General features: G+C 39.2%; 1 protein-coding gene and 1 non-coding gene across 3 annotated transcripts; both read right to left on the minus strand.

Annotated features, from left to right (window-relative positions):
• Positions 1-817: 817 nt before the first annotated feature.
• bod1l1 (biorientation of chromosomes in cell division 1-like 1) lies at positions 818-16637 on the minus strand. 2 transcript variants are annotated; one of them, XM_077577853.1, is made up of 27 exons: positions 16410-16637; positions 15793-15917; positions 15513-15703; positions 14997-15443; positions 14779-14928; positions 14525-14685; positions 14232-14328; positions 12237-12363; positions 12100-12160; positions 10589-12029; positions 8451-8506; positions 8080-8197; positions 7903-8001; positions 7689-7738; positions 7563-7605; positions 6026-6102; positions 5872-5941; positions 5715-5767; positions 5561-5627; positions 5443-5477; positions 4758-4920; positions 3739-4302; positions 3601-3665; positions 3434-3518; positions 3206-3344; positions 2079-2150; positions 818-1965 (listed from the first exon to the last, which is right to left on the minus strand). In XM_077577853.1, the coding sequence occupies exons 1-27, from the start codon at positions 16524-16526 to the stop codon at positions 1824-1826; spliced, it is 4815 nt and encodes a 1604-aa protein (XP_077433979.1). In that variant the 5' UTR covers positions 16527-16637; the 3' UTR covers positions 818-1823. The 2 variants fall into 2 exon arrangements, with proteins under 2 accessions (XP_077433979.1, XP_077433978.1); XM_077577852.1 differs by having other exon boundaries at positions 5561-5630.
• Positions 16638-17236: 599 nt separating this feature from the next.
• On the minus strand, positions 17237-17318 carry trnal-aag (transfer RNA leucine (anticodon AAG)). The gene has a single exon. It is a non-coding gene; the product is annotated as a tRNA-Leu (tRNA).
• Between the last annotated feature and the right edge of the window lie 7 nt (positions 17319-17325).

A 17325-nucleotide genomic window follows, 5' to 3' on the forward strand; every position in this document is an offset into this window, starting at 1 on the left:
AAAGTGCTTGAAAGATGATATGTTTGCACTTAATGGGTCTGCCGGGAAACGGTTTATAGTGGTGGCTTCTTTTTTTCTCTCCTCCCTCGCTGCAGAGACATGATGCCTTAATATCCCATAATAATAATAATAATAAGCCGTTCCCTGCCAACTGTACAGTGAGGAAATCAACTTAAATGCCACATTAGGCCAACGGCATCCCAAACGCATTTTTTTCCCTTCTCAACCTGTCTCATCTTGTAACTTAAATCTTGTGTTTTTACGCCCCTTTTAACCCTCCATTTTTTTCTACATCTTCCCATAAGCACACCCTCATCTTTTAAGAGAATTGCTGCCAAATTGTGTTCAGATGGAGCCAAGGGGGGTTGTGGATGGAATGGGGTGGCACGGAGACACCGCCAAGACTCATTTGCAATGAATGCCCCCCCTTTCCCACTCCAAAAAGAAATTCTCACCAAATATCCCCATCATCCCCATCTGGATGGCACACTCAATCAAGCTCAAGGCTGGAAAGTGGGAGAAAATGGAAGGGAAGCAGCCTTTTAAGTGAGCCGGGGTCTTTTTTTTTTTTGTATCCCATAGAGGAATTTCGCTTGCATGACATGAAATGGAGGAGCCCCTCCCAAAACCCCCACCCACCCGTGACAGAGCACTTAATACAGTAAAAGGGAGGCCAACTTGGACGCCATTTAAAACTTATGAGTGGGCCATTAATATAAGAAGACCAGGGGTGGGGAAGCCTTTTCCCAGGAGGGGCCATTTTAGAAAGTGTTCCATTCTAAATTGATGGGAAATTAGCCAAGAAATGAAAGGAGAATCCAGGCGGAGATTTTATATAAAATCTACACAGTTCTGTTCATATTCTGATATTCTGTATTTAAAAAAAAAAAAAAAGTTTACAAAAGAAAAATAATTTCACCATTAACATGCTCTACAACTTGTACACCTCAACTGAAAATTAGTTCATAACACAAAAACTTTCAGGCTTCAGGAAAATGTCAGGAAAAGCCTACTAGAACATTTTAAATGTACTCAGTGTTAATCAGAGGCACTTATAGTGGCATGTGTGTGCTGACTCCCAATAGACATGAATTTTAATGGTTGATTATGCCAGTCATATGAGGGTGTGCACACTTTTGCAACCCATTAGATTCTTATTTTCAATTGAGTTGCAAAGGTGGGAAATGTTTTGAAATGATTTATCTCGGTTTCATTTTTCTTATGGCACAAAAGCGTGGCATTTAAACAGGGGTGTGTAGACTTTTTATAGCCACTGCGGATTGAATCAAAAGGCAAGATGTTGCCTGTGGAACTTGATTCATATGGAGAGCCTGCAAAATGATAATGTTAAAAATAATTGCTCTGCTTTTGCTGTTTACTCAGAATCCATCGAGGTGAAATATTTCCACGGCAATTTTCTTTTACACAGCAGCAGCATATAATGTGATGCATAAAATTGCTTTCAACACAACACGACAAAAGAAATGAGTAACTTGTGTTTAACATAAGACATCATTTGACATGTAAAAAAAAAAAAAAAAGTATGTATATAAAGACTCAAACTAATTTTGTCATTCACAGAATGAATACTTCACTATAAAAATGACGCTGAACAATTCTCAAGGTTGTGTGTGGCATGGTTAAAAACATGTCCATCTTGTCTTCTAATTTCTACAGAAAAAAACTGTGACTACTTGTGAGCATTTAAAAAGGAATGATGGAGTGTGATGATTGTGACACAGTGTCGGGGGCGTCTGCTGACCTTCGTCAACCCCCCCCCCCCCCCTCCCCCCAATACATATCCAAACGTTTGTTTTTTAGGTTCAATTCTGTACATGACAGCAGCGTTTTCCTCGTTTGGCCGGCGGTTCCTCTGACTTCGGCCCTCCTCGCGTTCGCACGGCAGTCGGGCTGGAGTCCAGTTTGCGGGCCCCCTTGGTGGCGCTTGCCTGGCCCCTGGTTCCCCTACGTGGGCAAAAACAACACTTCATAGTGGCAAACAGCAAAAAAAAACAAAAGTGGGAGCCCTGAACAGATTAGCACCGATGATTGATCAGGAGGATTTATGATTAACTCACCGCGCAGCAGCTGCGGTCTCGTCTTTGCCGCTCTGTCGACTGGCCCTTGTGGAAGGTTTGCTCGGCTTATTTCTGGAAATAACCGGAATTCAGTGTGGCCAAATACTACAATTCTTAGTATGATGCAGTACAGTTGAAAAACAACACAAATGGTGACCATAATAATACAAACATAATTAAGTAACACCACAAATCAAAGCTGTGATTCATTATATTTGTGTACCTAATGAAGTGGCCGTTGAGAGCAAAAATGGAAAACTATCGGTAGTTCAAATGCATCAAAATTTAAATAGGGATTTCAATTTTGCCTTCCTACGATCATAAAAACATTATAATCATGGTGCGTTTGTGAGTTCCTATGATGTGAAAGCACCCTGAATACAGCAAGTCTGTGACAAATGTTATCATGCTATCCTTGAGTGTGCTTTGAACTGTTTAATGACACACCTGGTGTTGTTTACTATAAAACTTAACACACAACAAAACTAAATTACACATATTTGTAATTTTAAATACAAGACATAATTTGTTTTAGAAACATTGCTAGTGCTAATGCTAGTAGTCAATTTAAAATCCCATTGACATGCTAATAGATTAGGATCAAGTAACATTCACACACAAAAGTCATAGAAACACATTCAGAATGAATTCTTCTACTCTCCTTAGCTTGATGCAAGTAAGTACTCTAAATGCCCACATGGCGCCACACTGACCCCATGAGGCCAAGGTGAGCACAACAAGTGCAACCAGCATTTAATTGTGTTTAAAAAAATTTTTTAATTGCTATTATTTTACTTTGTTACAATTTTTTGGGGGGAGTTTTGGTAGTTGAATAAAGGCAAAATTTTGAAATAACTCAATATTCATGTTTATTATTTGTGATTTCAAAATCAAAGAAAATAATAAGGATTATATTTTCCATAATCGCCCGACCCTAATATAATGTATAGATTCATTAAACAGACTGAAATATTTCAGGATTTTATTTTGCATACTTTTAATGATTAGAACTTTAAGAAAAGATCATCAAAATGATTTTCATTATGAATTATGTAGGAATTTTGGTAAGTATTTTGCCGTTTTATTAAATAATTAATCCATTAATCAAATGACTATTTCATAATCACCTTTCCGCTTCCAGCCGAGACGCCAAACGCGTTGTAGCTCTGCCTTTCGTTTCTTTGCCGTCGTCGTCTTTCTCCCCCCCGTCCTCATCCTCGTCGTTCTGCTCCGCCTCCTTTTCACCTGCCGTTTTCTCTTTTTTCTCTGCCGGTAGGACACACAAATGTAAACTTTGAAAAGGACGACGCCTTCCTTTGCTTTTCCGTCCGAATCACTCATAAGGGACAGTCAACCTGAGTCGTCTGAGGGCGTCGTGACCTTGGGGGGTCTTCCCCTCCGAGCGGGCTTCTTGGGAGTGGAATCTTGCTGCTCGTCAACCTGAAGACAAATCAACAAGACTCTCTTAATGGACTCCAAGTCAAATAAGACGACGGCGTTCCAAACTTTCTCGCCCGCGTACGTCGTCGGGTTTCTTCTCGCTGCCGCTCTCCTCTTTTTCCTCCTCGTTGTCTTTAGAGGGAGAAGCTGAAAAAGTGTCCACTGATTTAAGACATCATGAATCACACTAACCATGTTGTGACTAAGTTCTGTCCCTTACTTGTGTCCTCGTGTGTCTCCTTGATGGCCTCTTCACTCGTGCACTCAACTGTAGAGTCCAATATGGCCTCCTCATTGGTTTCCGTAGTCGCCTCCTGACTTGTGTTCTTTGTGCTAACGTCACTAACATCCTCCGTGGCCGCCTTATTTGTGTCCTTCTCATGTGTGTCCTCACTGGTGTCTTTGACGGTCTCCTTGATTGTATTTTTAGTCGCTTCCTCACTTTCATCATTTGGAGCTTCCTCATTTGTTACTTGTACGGCCTCCTCACATGCGCCCTTCATATCGTCCACACCTGTGTCCTTTCCAGCCTCCTCACTTGTGTCCTCGATGGTTTCTTCACTTTTGTCTTTTATAGTCTCCGCACTTGCGCCCTTCAAAGCCTCCTCATTTATGTTAACAGTCGCATCGCTTGTGTCCTTTGCGGCTTCCTCACTCGTTTCCACAGTTGCCTCCTTACTTGCGTCCTCCAGGACTTCCTCGTTGGTGTTTTCGATCATCTCGTCTCCCACTCGAGGTTCTCCTGTCTTTGCTGAGCTCCTCTTCTTTTTCAGTGCCGGTTCATCTGAAAATGAGGACGTCACAATTTCAAGCTGATATATAGCGGGATCTCGGGGACCGGAGTTTGAGATGAAATGTAAAAAAAATAATAATAATAATTAATTTAAAAATGTCATTCACTTCTGCTTCTATAGCTGTCAGATTTAACCTTCTTGTTAGTTCAAATATTATCTGTACAGAATTGAATGAAAAGTTAAAGATGTTAACCTCTGGAACGGATTAATATATTTCCTATTATTTGTTATGGGAAGAACTAATTCAATACCAGAACCTGAGTGCACATCCTCAATGTTTACAATTAATGTAATAAATAAAACTTATTTGCCTAGTCAAAGCAAAAAAATAAAAAAAAATGGCTCCAATCTAAAAAAATAATAATAATAAGTCAAGATATCACTGAGTATTTTTAAATAAAAAACATTAGAATAATTGATTGTAGTTTATTTGTTGGTGTCCTACCAGCAGAGTTTGCTTTGGCTGCTGAACGTCTCCCCCTGCGACTCGGCGTCAGCTCCTTCTTCTCCAATTGCATCAGCGGCTCCTCCTCCGCCTCGTCTACGGCTTTGGACGATCGTCCCCTGCGCGGCGTTTTCACCTCCGCAACCTTTGGCTGCTCAGTATCCTACAATTAATAATTAAAAAAAAAAAAAAAAGAAGATGATTTAGCTTTTTTCTTTCTTTCTCAAGTTAACTCATTCACTGCCATTGACGGTTAAAGACGTCAAAAATTCATTTGAACTATTTCTATTAGTTTCACATTTTTTTCCCACTTTTGTTAACAAGAGTGTGAAAACCTGGAGAGAAAAAATATATTGTACATTTAGAACAGATATAAAATTTGTGATTAATCTTGAATTTAAATAATTAAGTAACTAAACAAAAAAGAAAATATTACTAAAAGGAATTAGAGGCGTCAGACAATTAATCAATTAATCGCATGACTTCAATAGTTAACTCATGAATAATCACATTTTATATCTGTTCTAAATGTACAATATTTTTTTTCCTAGGCTTTCATACTCTTGTTAACAAAAGTGGAAGAAAAAGTGAAACGAATAGAAATTGCTCAAATGAATTTTTGACGTCTATAGCCGTCAATGGCAGTGAATGAGTTAAACGTGTGATGCTCTCGAGCATCTCTGACCTCAGATGACGGCTCTTTTGCATCCTGATCTTCACCTGTAGAATATTAAAGTGCTTGCTGTCACATCTCATTTTGGCAATGTTGCTGCATTTCTAACATCTACCATCTTACAAATTACCGCTTTCATTCGCCGCTGCCGCATTCTGACTGGACAGCTTTCGTTTACGTCCGCCTCGTCCCCTTTCCTGCTACGAGGAAACAAATATTTTTGTGAATACACAATACCAACACCAAAAGCATCAAGAATGATGCACTACGCATAAACGAGTTACCTTCTCTGACGCCTCAGAGTTCTTCTCTGGCTCACAAATGTCCGAGCTCTCGCCTGGATGAATGACGACAACACAATGAACGTGCGGCTCAACTAGGAAAATATATCGCTACCGAAATATAAAACGAATATTATTTAAAAATGACTGAATTACACACTTTCTTGTTTGGTCACTTGTGGTCCACTCTCAGGTTCTGTGATCACTCCGAGTGGCGAGCCGAGGTCCGTCTAAACAAATGACGTGAACAAGATGCAGATCAGGAAGTGACAAAGCTGTGGGCTGTTTCCTTGCCAACAAAACATCCAACTTACAGTTTGGGAAGCACGTTCCTCCTCCTCCTCCTCCTCCTCCTCCTCCTCCTCCTCCTTTTTATTCAGATGGTGTTTGCCTGAAGATGACAAGTTAACAATATTTGAATAAAGAATGATTTTAACTGGCTACAACAACATACACCATCACAATATAATTAATCAAACTTAATAATGTAACATTTGATTTGTGACCGGCACAACTGAGAAGTATTCATTCAAGACAATGTTTACTAATGTAGTTATAGTGCAATGGAATAGAAATGCATTGCTAAAAGTGTTTTACATTTTTTTGCAGTTTTATAATAATAAGCGGGGAGGGAAAACAATTCATCTATTATCTATTTAATATTTGCAAAAATACAGTAAAACAGTGAACCCGCCGTTCATCGTGGGGGTTCGCCTTCCACAACAGAGAGACTGTTTGAGCCCCGTAGATTTATTATTTTTTAATATTGAAAGTTTGTAATAATAAACTTAGGTTTGTGTGAATGCCACATGTGTAAGCTCTGAATTCTTATTATTTTTAATTATCTTTCTATCCGCTTCAGGAGCTGAGATAATTATTTCTGGCCACCACGTGCCCAGAATTAAACAGCTGAATAATGTATGGGTGACTGTAGCTCTCCTTTCCTACATGCTGTGGCATGACAGTAAGTATGCTGTAAAAACCCATAAAAATAAATGTTAGTTTATAGTTTTAGATCTCATTACATGGTGCTGGTGTACCGAATGAAATGGCCTGCAAGTGTATTCAGCCTCTTATTAACTCATTCACTGCCATAAATTCATTAAAAAAAAAAAAAGATTATTAAAAATTAGGGGCGACAGGCAATTATTTTTTTTATTGTAATTAATGGTATGACTTCACTAGTTAACTCACGATTAATAGCAAATTTGATAAATGTTCTAAATGTACAATGAAAAAAAATTGAGGTTTTAATACTCTTGTTAACAAAAGTGGGGGAAAAAAATGTTAAACTAATAGAAATAGTTCAAATTAATTTTTGACGTTTATAGCCGTCAATGGCAGTGAATTAATAAAAAAAAAAGAAGGAAACATTATTAAAATTTTGGGGCATCAGGTGATTAAAATTTAAATCGTTATTAATCGCATGACTTCACTAGTTAACGCACGATTAATCACAAATTTCATATCTGTTCTAAATGTACAAAAAAAAATTTCTAGCTTTTCATACTCGTGTTAACAAGAGGGAAAAAATGTTAAACTAATAGAAATAGTTCAAATACATTTTTGACGTTTATAGCCGTCAATGGCAGTGAATGAATAAAAAAAGAAAAGAAAATATTATAAAAATTTGGGGGCGTCAGGTGATTAAAATTTAAATCGTAATTAATCGCATGACTTCACTAGTTAATTCACGATTAACCACAAATTTCATATCTGTTCTAAATGTACAAAAAAAAAAAAATGTTAACAAAAGAGGGGAAAAAAAGTTAAACTAATAGAAATAGTTCTAATGAATTTTTGACATTTTTAGCCGTCAATGGCAGTGAATGAGTTAAAATCTTTACATACCGTTACTGACGTCCGTCTCCTCTTCGGCTAATATCTCATCTGCCTAAAATTCAGAAGAAAGAGTGTTACGTTTTTTTGTCTTATTTTTGACAAAGAAAGGAGAGTAAAGTTGAAGTGGTTTCTCACTTGTTTCTCACTGGTGCTCGTTCCTGCGTCAGCATCCAATTGCCTTTGCTCTAAATATGACAAGTTGATATTATGCCAAATTGGAAAAAAAGAGTCAAAAAAGAGTCGAAAAGGAGTCGAAAAGGAGTCGAAAAGGAGTCGAAAAAAGAGTCGAAAAAGAGTCGAAAAGGAGTCGAAAAAGAGTCAAAAAAGAGTCGTTTTGTAACATGCTCACCTTGAGGGCTGGAAATATTCTCTCCAGTAGGTGCCTCACAAGGAGGTACAGCAGCGTTTTCCTCCACGTTTCCTGTGACGTCATCAGCAACTGGAACATCTACAATAGAACAATCAATATCAAACTATACTTAGTTAAAAACGTCGCAAATATTATTCTTGGGATTATTACATTTACCATGTTCATCAGCAGGTGTTGCCCGTTTTTCAGCTGGCTTCGAGTCAGCAGCAGCTTTTTCTCCAGCTTTGGACTCTTCTTCATTCGGAGGAAGGTCACGTGGCTTGATGTCATTCTCCTGCACGCAGAGCAGTCACAGTTGGACGTGAGCAGTGACTCATTCAATTCAAAATTGAAAATGCTTAAAGGTTTAGATCAAAGGTAGCCATTTGAACACAGCTTAACAGGTCTTAATAACCAATGAGGTTTTTGCTGGCTGATGCAATAATTTAGGGTATCTGCAGGTTTAAGGGAGCCATCATAGATTCCACAAAAATTGTGAACCAGGTAGGTAGGATGTGAATAAGTGAAATAAAAAAAATCCTAAGTACCTGAAGAGCAGGCAGCACAGGCGTTTGACCACTTGATGCATTCATTTCAGATTTATCTGCAAAGAGGTAAACATCACAACTTGGTTTAAACAAACATTCACTATCCCAAAGGATGTTTAGTTTGGTTTATGGCTGATTCAGTTGTGGCGTATCTGAAGCAACATCAACCGGGGCTAACTGTATTGCAATCTACAGAACATATCTAAAGAAGCAAAATCGTTTGCTACAAAAGTATAAGCAAGCTAAGGAGGCTGCGCAAAACGACTACGGCACGGCTATCCGCCATTGTTGTTGACAGACAGGCAGTCACGCGAGAGTTGGCGCGTACGTCATCAAACTACGACAATGCGTCGACCATTACGTCATCACTGGAGGAGTATCCTGCATATGGTGTCCTACTTTTGAAATCTTTCCACTCTGGAGCCCGGTTTCAAAAGTGATCGGTTTCCAGCTCCGAAACCGCGCCATCGTGTGGACGAACGGCCTGAGCGGTAAGAAACTTGTGAGGATACATTGAAACTGGATTTCGTGTGGACGGGGGCTCAAAAGCTACTTCTTAACTCATTCACTGCCATTGACGGCTATAGACGTCAAAAATCAATTTGAACTATTTCTATTAGTTTCACATTTTTTTCCACTTTTGTTAACAAGAGTATGAAAACCTAGAATTTTTTTTTTAGAACAGATATAAAATGTGTTCTAATGTTCTAAATGTGTTTTTATTGAAGTCATGCGATTAATTACAATTAAAAAATTTAATCGTCTGACGCCCCTATTTTTTTTTAAATAATATTTTCTTTTTTGTTTGATTATTTAATTATTTAAACTCAAGATTAATCACAAATTTTATATCTGTTCTATACATACAATATTTTTTTTCTAGGTTTTCATACTCTTGTTAAAAAAAAATGGGAAAAAAATGGGAAACTAATAGAAATCGTTCAAATGAATTTTTGACGTCTATAGCCGTCAATGGCAGTGAATGAGTGTATGAAACAAATTATGATGTATACAAGTAGCCTATTCTTGTAGCCATGGATATACATCACATATTTTTAGAATAGCCTGATTAGACTGATTGTAAAAATGTTATTGATCATCACTATTGGCAAATGACTTTCAGATATTTTCTTTTACATGTAGCTATTTTCAACTGATTTATTTATTTTTTTGGGGGAAACCCTAAAAAACGTGAGACGCTAAATAGAATAGAATAGAATTTGTGCCTTCAAGGTTGGGATTCCCAAACTGCAACACTCGCTTTAACTAGTACCAAATAAAGTACTTAAATGCTAGAGAATAAAAAATGCACATTGAAATAAGCATAAATAAGTAAGTTTAAGCTATTTTTTTAAAATATTTTCTTTTTTGTTTGATTATTTAATTATTTAAACTCAAGATTAATCACAAATTTTATATCTGTTCTATACATACAATAATTTTTTTCTAGGTTTTCATACTCTTGTTAACAAAAATGGGAAAAAAATGTGAAACTAATAGAAATCGTTCAAATGAATTTTTGACGTCTATAGCCGTCAATGGCAGTGAATGAGTTAAGTATGAAACAAATTATGATGTATACAAGTAGCCTATTCTTGTAGCCATGGATATACATCATATATTTTTACAATAGCCTGATTAGACTGATTGTAAAAATGTTATTGATCATCACTATTGGCAAATGACTTTCTGATGTATTTTCTTTTACATGTAGCTATTTTCAGCTGATTTATTTATTTTTGGAGGGGAAACCCTGAAAAACGTGAGACGCTAAATAGCATAGAATAGAATTTGTGCCTTCAAGGTTGGGATTCCCAAACTGCAACACTCGCTTTAACTAGTACCAAATAAAGTACTTAAATGCTAGAGAATAAAAAATGCACATGGAAATAAGCATAAATAAGTAAGTTCAAGCTATTTTTTTTAATAATATTTTCTTTTTTGTTTGATTATTTAATTCACAAATTTTATATCTGTTCTATACATACAATAATTTTTTTCTAGGTTTTCGTACTCTTGTTAACAAAAATGGGAAAAAAAAGTGAAACTAATAGAAATCGTTCAAATGAATTTTTGACGTCTATAGCCGTCAATGGCAGTGAATGCGTTAATTAAAACTATCAGATGATATTCCTTACCTTCGCTGTTCAATTTGTCCTCATCGATCTTCACCGTCTGATATGCCAAAGGTGCCACTTCCGAAGCATCCGCCTGTGGGTTCTGCTTGTTCTCCTCCGACTCCTCCTTCAGCCCGTGGCTCATGAAGCTGGGGGACAAAGCGCTGTCGGGGTCCATGGAGAGCAGCGTGAGGGCCGCCTCTTTCATCTTCATGTCGGCGTCCTGCAGTTGGGTTCGCTCCCGGCCGGCCGCCGCGTGCAGCCTGGCGTCCATGGCCGAGGTGCACACGTCCATCAGCGTCAGCAGGGCGTCGGCCTCCGGGGGCACGACGGGCGTTTCCCGCGCGTCGGGGAAAGCGGCGACGAGCGGTTGCGGCGTGTCCGATTTGTCGACTTTGTCTTCTCTGGGTGCTTTCTTCTCCTCGTGGCTCTCGTCTTTCTTCTCTTTCTTGTCCACTTTTTTCTTCTTGACGTCAGGCTCTTCTGAGCTTCTCCTCTGCTCCTTCACAGGTCCCTCTTTCTTCTTCTCCTTCTCGGGTTTGCCGGCACCCAAAGCCGCACGGGCGTCCAAACTGTGAGATTTCTTGTCCGGCTTTGATGGCGTGTGAGATTTGGGATCCTCTCGAGATTTGGATTTTTCCGTGGTTTTTCCTTTCTCTGCTGGTTTGACTCTTTTTGGGGATTTGTCGGCGTCGGTGAGCGTCTTGTTCGGTGGCTCGGCTTTCATCTTCTCTTTGTTTTCGGTTTTGAGTTTGGGTTTGTCCGCTTGCCGGTCTTCGCTGTGGCTCTTTGACCTTTTCTGGGCATCTTTGGAGTGTTTCTCCTTCTTCTTGCCACCATCCGCTCCTTCTTCCAAGGAGCCCGAAGAATCAGGGCGGAGCACTTGCTTTGAATCACTTTTTGCAGTTGTTTTATCCCCTTTGATCTTTTCCTTCTCTTTCGTCTTGTCTTTCTCCCGACTCTTGTCTTTCTCGGCAGACGGGGCCCGCATCCTCTTGGTTGAAACCTCGTCAGGCTCGGAAGCAGACGTCTTCTGTTCCTTCGCACCGGTCGCTTTCTTCTCATTTCTCACCTTAGGTTTCTTCTCGCCTCTCTCGTCGGAGGACGTCTTGGCAGGAATGCCGTCCTTTTGCTGGGTTTCGTTGGCCTGGGGTTCGGATTTCTTCTCCGGTTTCTGTTTGAGCTTGGGGAGCTCCTCGGACGCAGCTTTGCGCTCCTTGCGGGACGGCCGGTCGAACTTCCCGATGGAGCGCTGCCTGAGAGCCTCCTGCGAGCCCAGCTCCAAGTCCAAGATGAAGGAGTGAGTGCGGTTTTTGTCAGGGAGCTTTTTGGCGTCACTGGAATCGTCCGAGACGCCGCCGCCGCTCCCGCTCGTTCTTCGGGGCCTCTCATCGGACACTGAAGACTCGGACAGATTTCTCACCGGCTTCTGTTGTAGGTTACGTGGTGTTGATTTTGCTTCCTGAAAGGATAGAAGGATTACAGCTCATCATATCATTTACGGTTTAGTTTCATCCGTAGAAGTCACATACTGGCTTCTTCGATGTTTGTCCTGTTTCTCCTTTTTTCTTGCTGGTCACATCATCTTCTTTCCTATATGAACACAAACATGAGCAGATACCATTAAAAAAAGAAATCAAAGCAACAATGGCGGATCTTTCGGACTCACTTTGAGTCGAGCTTCCTCTTTCTGCTGAGAGCCACTTTTTTCTCCAGGACTTTACGCTCTTTACGGGCTTCTTTGGCTCGGGGGGTCTCCAGCCGAGCTGACGGGCTGCTCTTCTCTTTTTTCTCATCTGTGCAGGGACGTGATAGCAAAGTGTTTCTCAAGTGAGGTTTAGTATACATAGAAAATCGTCAATTGGTAGATGCCAGCAAGTCCTTAAAGGGGAAGTCAACCCCAAAAAAATTTCTTGAAAATATGTTCTATGCAGCCCCACTAGTTTAAATACGGTATTCGGTTTAATATTGCGTTAGTGGAATATGGGTTAAGCAGCAAAATCCAGCAGTTTTGATCAATATCAGAAGGCAGTTGTTCAGGTCTCAGGTAACAACCAATCACAGCGCAGCAGCTTCAGAAAACAGGTGAGCTGTGATTGGTCGTTGCCTGAGCCCTGAGCAACATTGATGACAAAATGGCCGCCCTCTGAGATGGATAAAAACGTCTGGATTTTGCTTCAAAACTCATATTCCACAAATGTAATGTCAATCAGAATGTCATGCTTAGACTAGTGAGGTCACATATAACATATTACTGTCAAGAAATGTTTAACTCATTCACTCCCAGCCATTTTCACTGAAGCAACCACCTTCGCTCCCAGCTGTTTTACTGGATTTTGACTGATTTTGAAAGGCCCACAGAATATTGTGTTGTAGAATATTGCTATAAAAACATGGAAACTACCAAAAGAAAAATTAGTCTCTCTTGTTACATCAGGAAAAAAAGTATAAGTCTATCTGTTTCCGTTTTGCAGCAATTAGCATTAGAATGTAGCTAAATTTCATCATTATTCACAAATCTGTGAATATCCAGAAGGGGAAAGAGCTTTTTGCAACATGGCCCTGGTTGATCTCTTATACTCTGCTGCCACCTGCTGGCCGTTTTTGTAACAACTACCATTGCTTCAACCATTCTATTCAGTTAAGAGGCTGCATCAAAGCCTTCTATATCCTTTAGCATAAAAACAATTGAAAAAATGTAAAAATACTTCTTTGGGAGCGTGGTAATATTTAAAATAGAACCTATTTATACGTTTTTGGGAGCAAATGAGTTAAGGTTGACTTCCCCTTTAAATTCAAAGTGTATTATACATACACATTGCTGTTTTTCAGCGCCTCGGTTGTTGCCCAAATTCTCCCCCCATAAAGGTTACCAGTACTGTTAACCCACCTGGTCGGGCCTCATAAGTCACAAACTGGCAAATTTGATATTTTTTCAAAAATGTATACTTTTGGTCAGTCTAGACGTGTGAGTGTCAATTTTACGAATTATTGACCAATTTTAAAAAGTGTTGAAAATGGCTTGCTTGCTTTGATAACGTTAATGGTTGAAGAAACATGTTGTTTTTGGAATCTCCTGAAAAGTGACCATTTTGGAGGGACACGGTTTTGGTCCGACGCCAAACATACAATAAAGGAAAAGATTTGGACACACTTTCTAATTTCCAAACCTTTGACTGTTTGATATTCAATGTATTTATTGTGTAGTGAGAAAAATCAAGTATATGAATATGGAACATTATATTTTTTGTTTGTTTGTTGTTTATGTCTGTGTTGTTGTTGTACTATTTGATAGGAGATGGCTCTGGAATATCGGGTTGACCTGTTTGTTTATTAATATGTAAAAAAATAATAAAAAATAATAAAAATAATTCGGTCCTTTTTATTTAAACGGCAAAATAAAACCAATTTATATATAAAAAATTATAAATTATAAAAAAAGAGAAAAAATAAAACAATATATTTAAAATCATTTAAGCACTTTCAAGCTTGAAGATACAAACTTTTGCCAAAATTTGAGGAACTTCAGGTAATTTATGTGCTGTAGGCAACACGGAACAAATTGGACCGGATAGCAGAGGATGATGTTGAAAGTTGGACATGCGTTTTTTTAACCCGACGCCGGATTCACGAGGGAGGAAGAAGGCGCTGCAAGTAGACACACCTTGTTCTTCGGACTGTGCTGCTTTCTGCTTGCGCTTCTCTTCCATTCGCTCTCGATTTTGTTGCCTTTTGAGCAGTCGTTCCTCTTTGTCCTTGGCCTGAAGAGACACACAAGATATGTGATGTGATGATATCCTTTATTTTGAATGTGCTACCTCTCCCAAGGAAGCGGTTTTATTCGCAACAAGATCAAAAATTCCTTTTTTTTTTTAATTATTGTTTTTATTCGATAAAAAGTGCATATGTTATAAGATAATGTCAATTCCTTGATGAAGCCTCATCTGTCCAACTCACCGCAGATCTCCGCCGTTCCTCGACAGTGACCTCGTCATCCGAGTCGCTATAGTAACGGGAGTACAGGAAGGGCTTGTGCACGTAGGCCTTGCGTCGAGGTTTACTCTCTTTACCTTCTTCTCCTGTTTCCTCGCTCGCTTCTTTCTTGTCTGAGTTCACACCTTAGAAGAAGGGGGGGGAAAAATCATGAGCCAACATATACGTGTTGTGTTACCTTGTGGTTAAAAGTAATAATAAGAAAAAAAAAGTGAGACCATCTAGTGCATGCTCGCCCTCTTCAGAGGACTCGGACAACGGCTCGTCGTCTTCGCTCTCCCCTTCGAATGATGACAGGTCGCTGGTGTGCACGGAACTCACTGTGATGTCACTCAGGCCGTCTAAGTCAGAGTCCTCCAAAGAATACTCTGCAAATGATGGCACGGTTACGATGTTTAGTTTTCGCAGAGGATCAAGAACATTCAGCTTCACTGACCTTCCTTTATCCTCTCTTTGGCTTTCTGCTTGGCCTGATAACTTTCTTCCTCTGGTTTCTCCTCTGAAGGTTTCCCACATGTTTTACCGCCCATTTTAGGTTTTTCCTCAGCCTGCTCTTCAGCTTTCGGCTCTTCCTCCTCCATCTTTACCTCCTCAGTGGAGTTTTCTTTCCCAACGTCCATCTGGTCGGGAAGGTCGCCCGGCTTGACCTCTAATTCCTGGACCTCCGCCCCCGGTTTTGCTTCATCTGCCTCTTCCTGCTCGCTCTTCCTGTCTTCCTCCTCATCGAGACTCATGTCCTGCTCGCCGTCTTCAACGGGATCGTCGGCGGCTTTGCGGCCCTTCTCGGTGGACCTGGTTTTGGCCTCCTGGTTGAGAGAGGTGATGGCGTCCAGGATGGACATGGCGTCTGTGGCAGCAGTGGACGTAGGCACGGATGTTGAGGCTGCACAATGACATGATTTTAATGAACAAGATTGATGAGCAGGTGACTGAAGGACGATATCAAACGTACGCTGCTGAGGGACGACAGCGTCTACATTGGTCTCCATGGGGGGCATTGGTGCTGGTGGCTCGTCGCTGCTGGTGCCCGGTGACAGAAACTGGTGGACCACTTTCTCTACCTGTGGCCTGAAGATGTGGTTGACTTTGGGATCTACCACCTGGGCTACGATTCTGTCTACTCCCTGCTCCAGCATGCCGGATCTAAGAGGGATGAGTTGCTTTGAGTTTTGACAAGTTTTATTTCAAACTTGAATACATGGAGAGCAGATGTAAAAAAAACAACAACTTACTGCAACACAAGCTGCCTGATGTTGTTTCGCAACTGGTTTTTGTTCAACTGGGGGCTCCATGTGTGGTTTGAGAGGTGATTGGAGACAAAGTTGTCTACTCGTTGTTTCAGGTTCAGATAAGCTGGCTGAAAAATAAATGAAATATGTTAAAATTACAGTGTGGGAAATTAATTGTTGTGCTTGTCCACGTTGTACGTTTACCTTAAAAAAAAAATCTAAACAAGGCAAACTACTGTTTCAAATTCCTTTAAGTAAAAGAGTGGAGATATGTGATTTTTTTGTATTTATTTAGTTGTATCTATTTCTATTTTATTCGAATTTTGTACATGCAGTTATCGTGGTCTGTCTATTGCAACTATGTGACAATTAAAAAAAAAAGTAGTAACATTTTAAAGTAGTCTGGCAGCATTGCGGGTAAAGTAAAGAAATAGTAACTTTACTTCAACATTTTGGAATAAAGCCCTTAATCACGATTAGTACTTTTGCATCAGTAGTACACAGACAGTTGCGGTTAGCTATCTTATTCCGACACATGCAGTGAGCAGATTTAACCTACTTTTCACATTTTAAACGTAAGTGTATACTTTTGTATTGTATTCATCTCGTTATGTCGTTACCTTAGTGTCGACGTCTGCGAGGCAGTCTCTCCTGAACTGGTCGAAAAGTCCTTGTGTTTTTAAGTGATTGACGATCATTGATACTAGCTGCGGATCACCCGGTGGTAAACCCGCCATTTTAAAATTAAACAGATTAATTTTTAATTATTAAATCCAAGCATATCAGGACCAATTGCTGGACTTTTTGTTTTGGTACACAGCAGTATGAGCGATTTCACCCCGGAAGAGTTTAAATACAAACATTTTGGTGAACCGGAAATACAACGAAGGCTTCCTGTTTTAAAATTAGAGGATAGTGCGTTTCATGAACGTGTACATTACCCATTGCATAATTGTAAATTATTTAATAAAATTTATTAAAACTGTTAAATGAATTATGCTTGCATTATTGAGTTAAAAAGCGGCCAGCTTGTTCTTAGAAATTTACATTAAATTTAAACGTCTATGTGAAATTGTTTAGTTTTCATGTTATTACTTACTACTAAATAACAATTAAACAATAATTTAATACATAAATGCAAAAAGTTTAAGTGAATCATGCATTCAAAATGTATTATTTTACTTAAAATTGTATAAAAAATTATTTTTACTAATGTCGTATTTTATGATTTATATTTTAAAAGAAAAAAACAGTTAAACACCTAATTATGAATGAATATGACATTTTCAATAATTAGGTCATTTACGATAATAATTAATTAACAAATAATTTTTGTATTAAATTAAATAGCAATTTTTTAAAACAATATTACTTTTTAAATTCAATTATTACATTTTAGGAAAAAAGAACTGTCGCAATGTTTTTGCTTTTATTGTCAAAACATAAATGGCAGCGGTGGGATTCGAACCCACGCCTCCGGAGAGACTGGAGCCTTAATCCAGCGCCTTAGACCGCTCGGCCACGCTACCGTGGAGC

Source organism: Vanacampus margaritifer, chromosome 10, assembly GCF_051991255.1.
Source record: "Vanacampus margaritifer isolate UIUO_Vmar chromosome 10, RoL_Vmar_1.0, whole genome shotgun sequence".
NCBI classification, from domain to species: Eukaryota; Metazoa; Chordata; class Actinopteri; order Syngnathiformes; family Syngnathidae; genus Vanacampus; species Vanacampus margaritifer.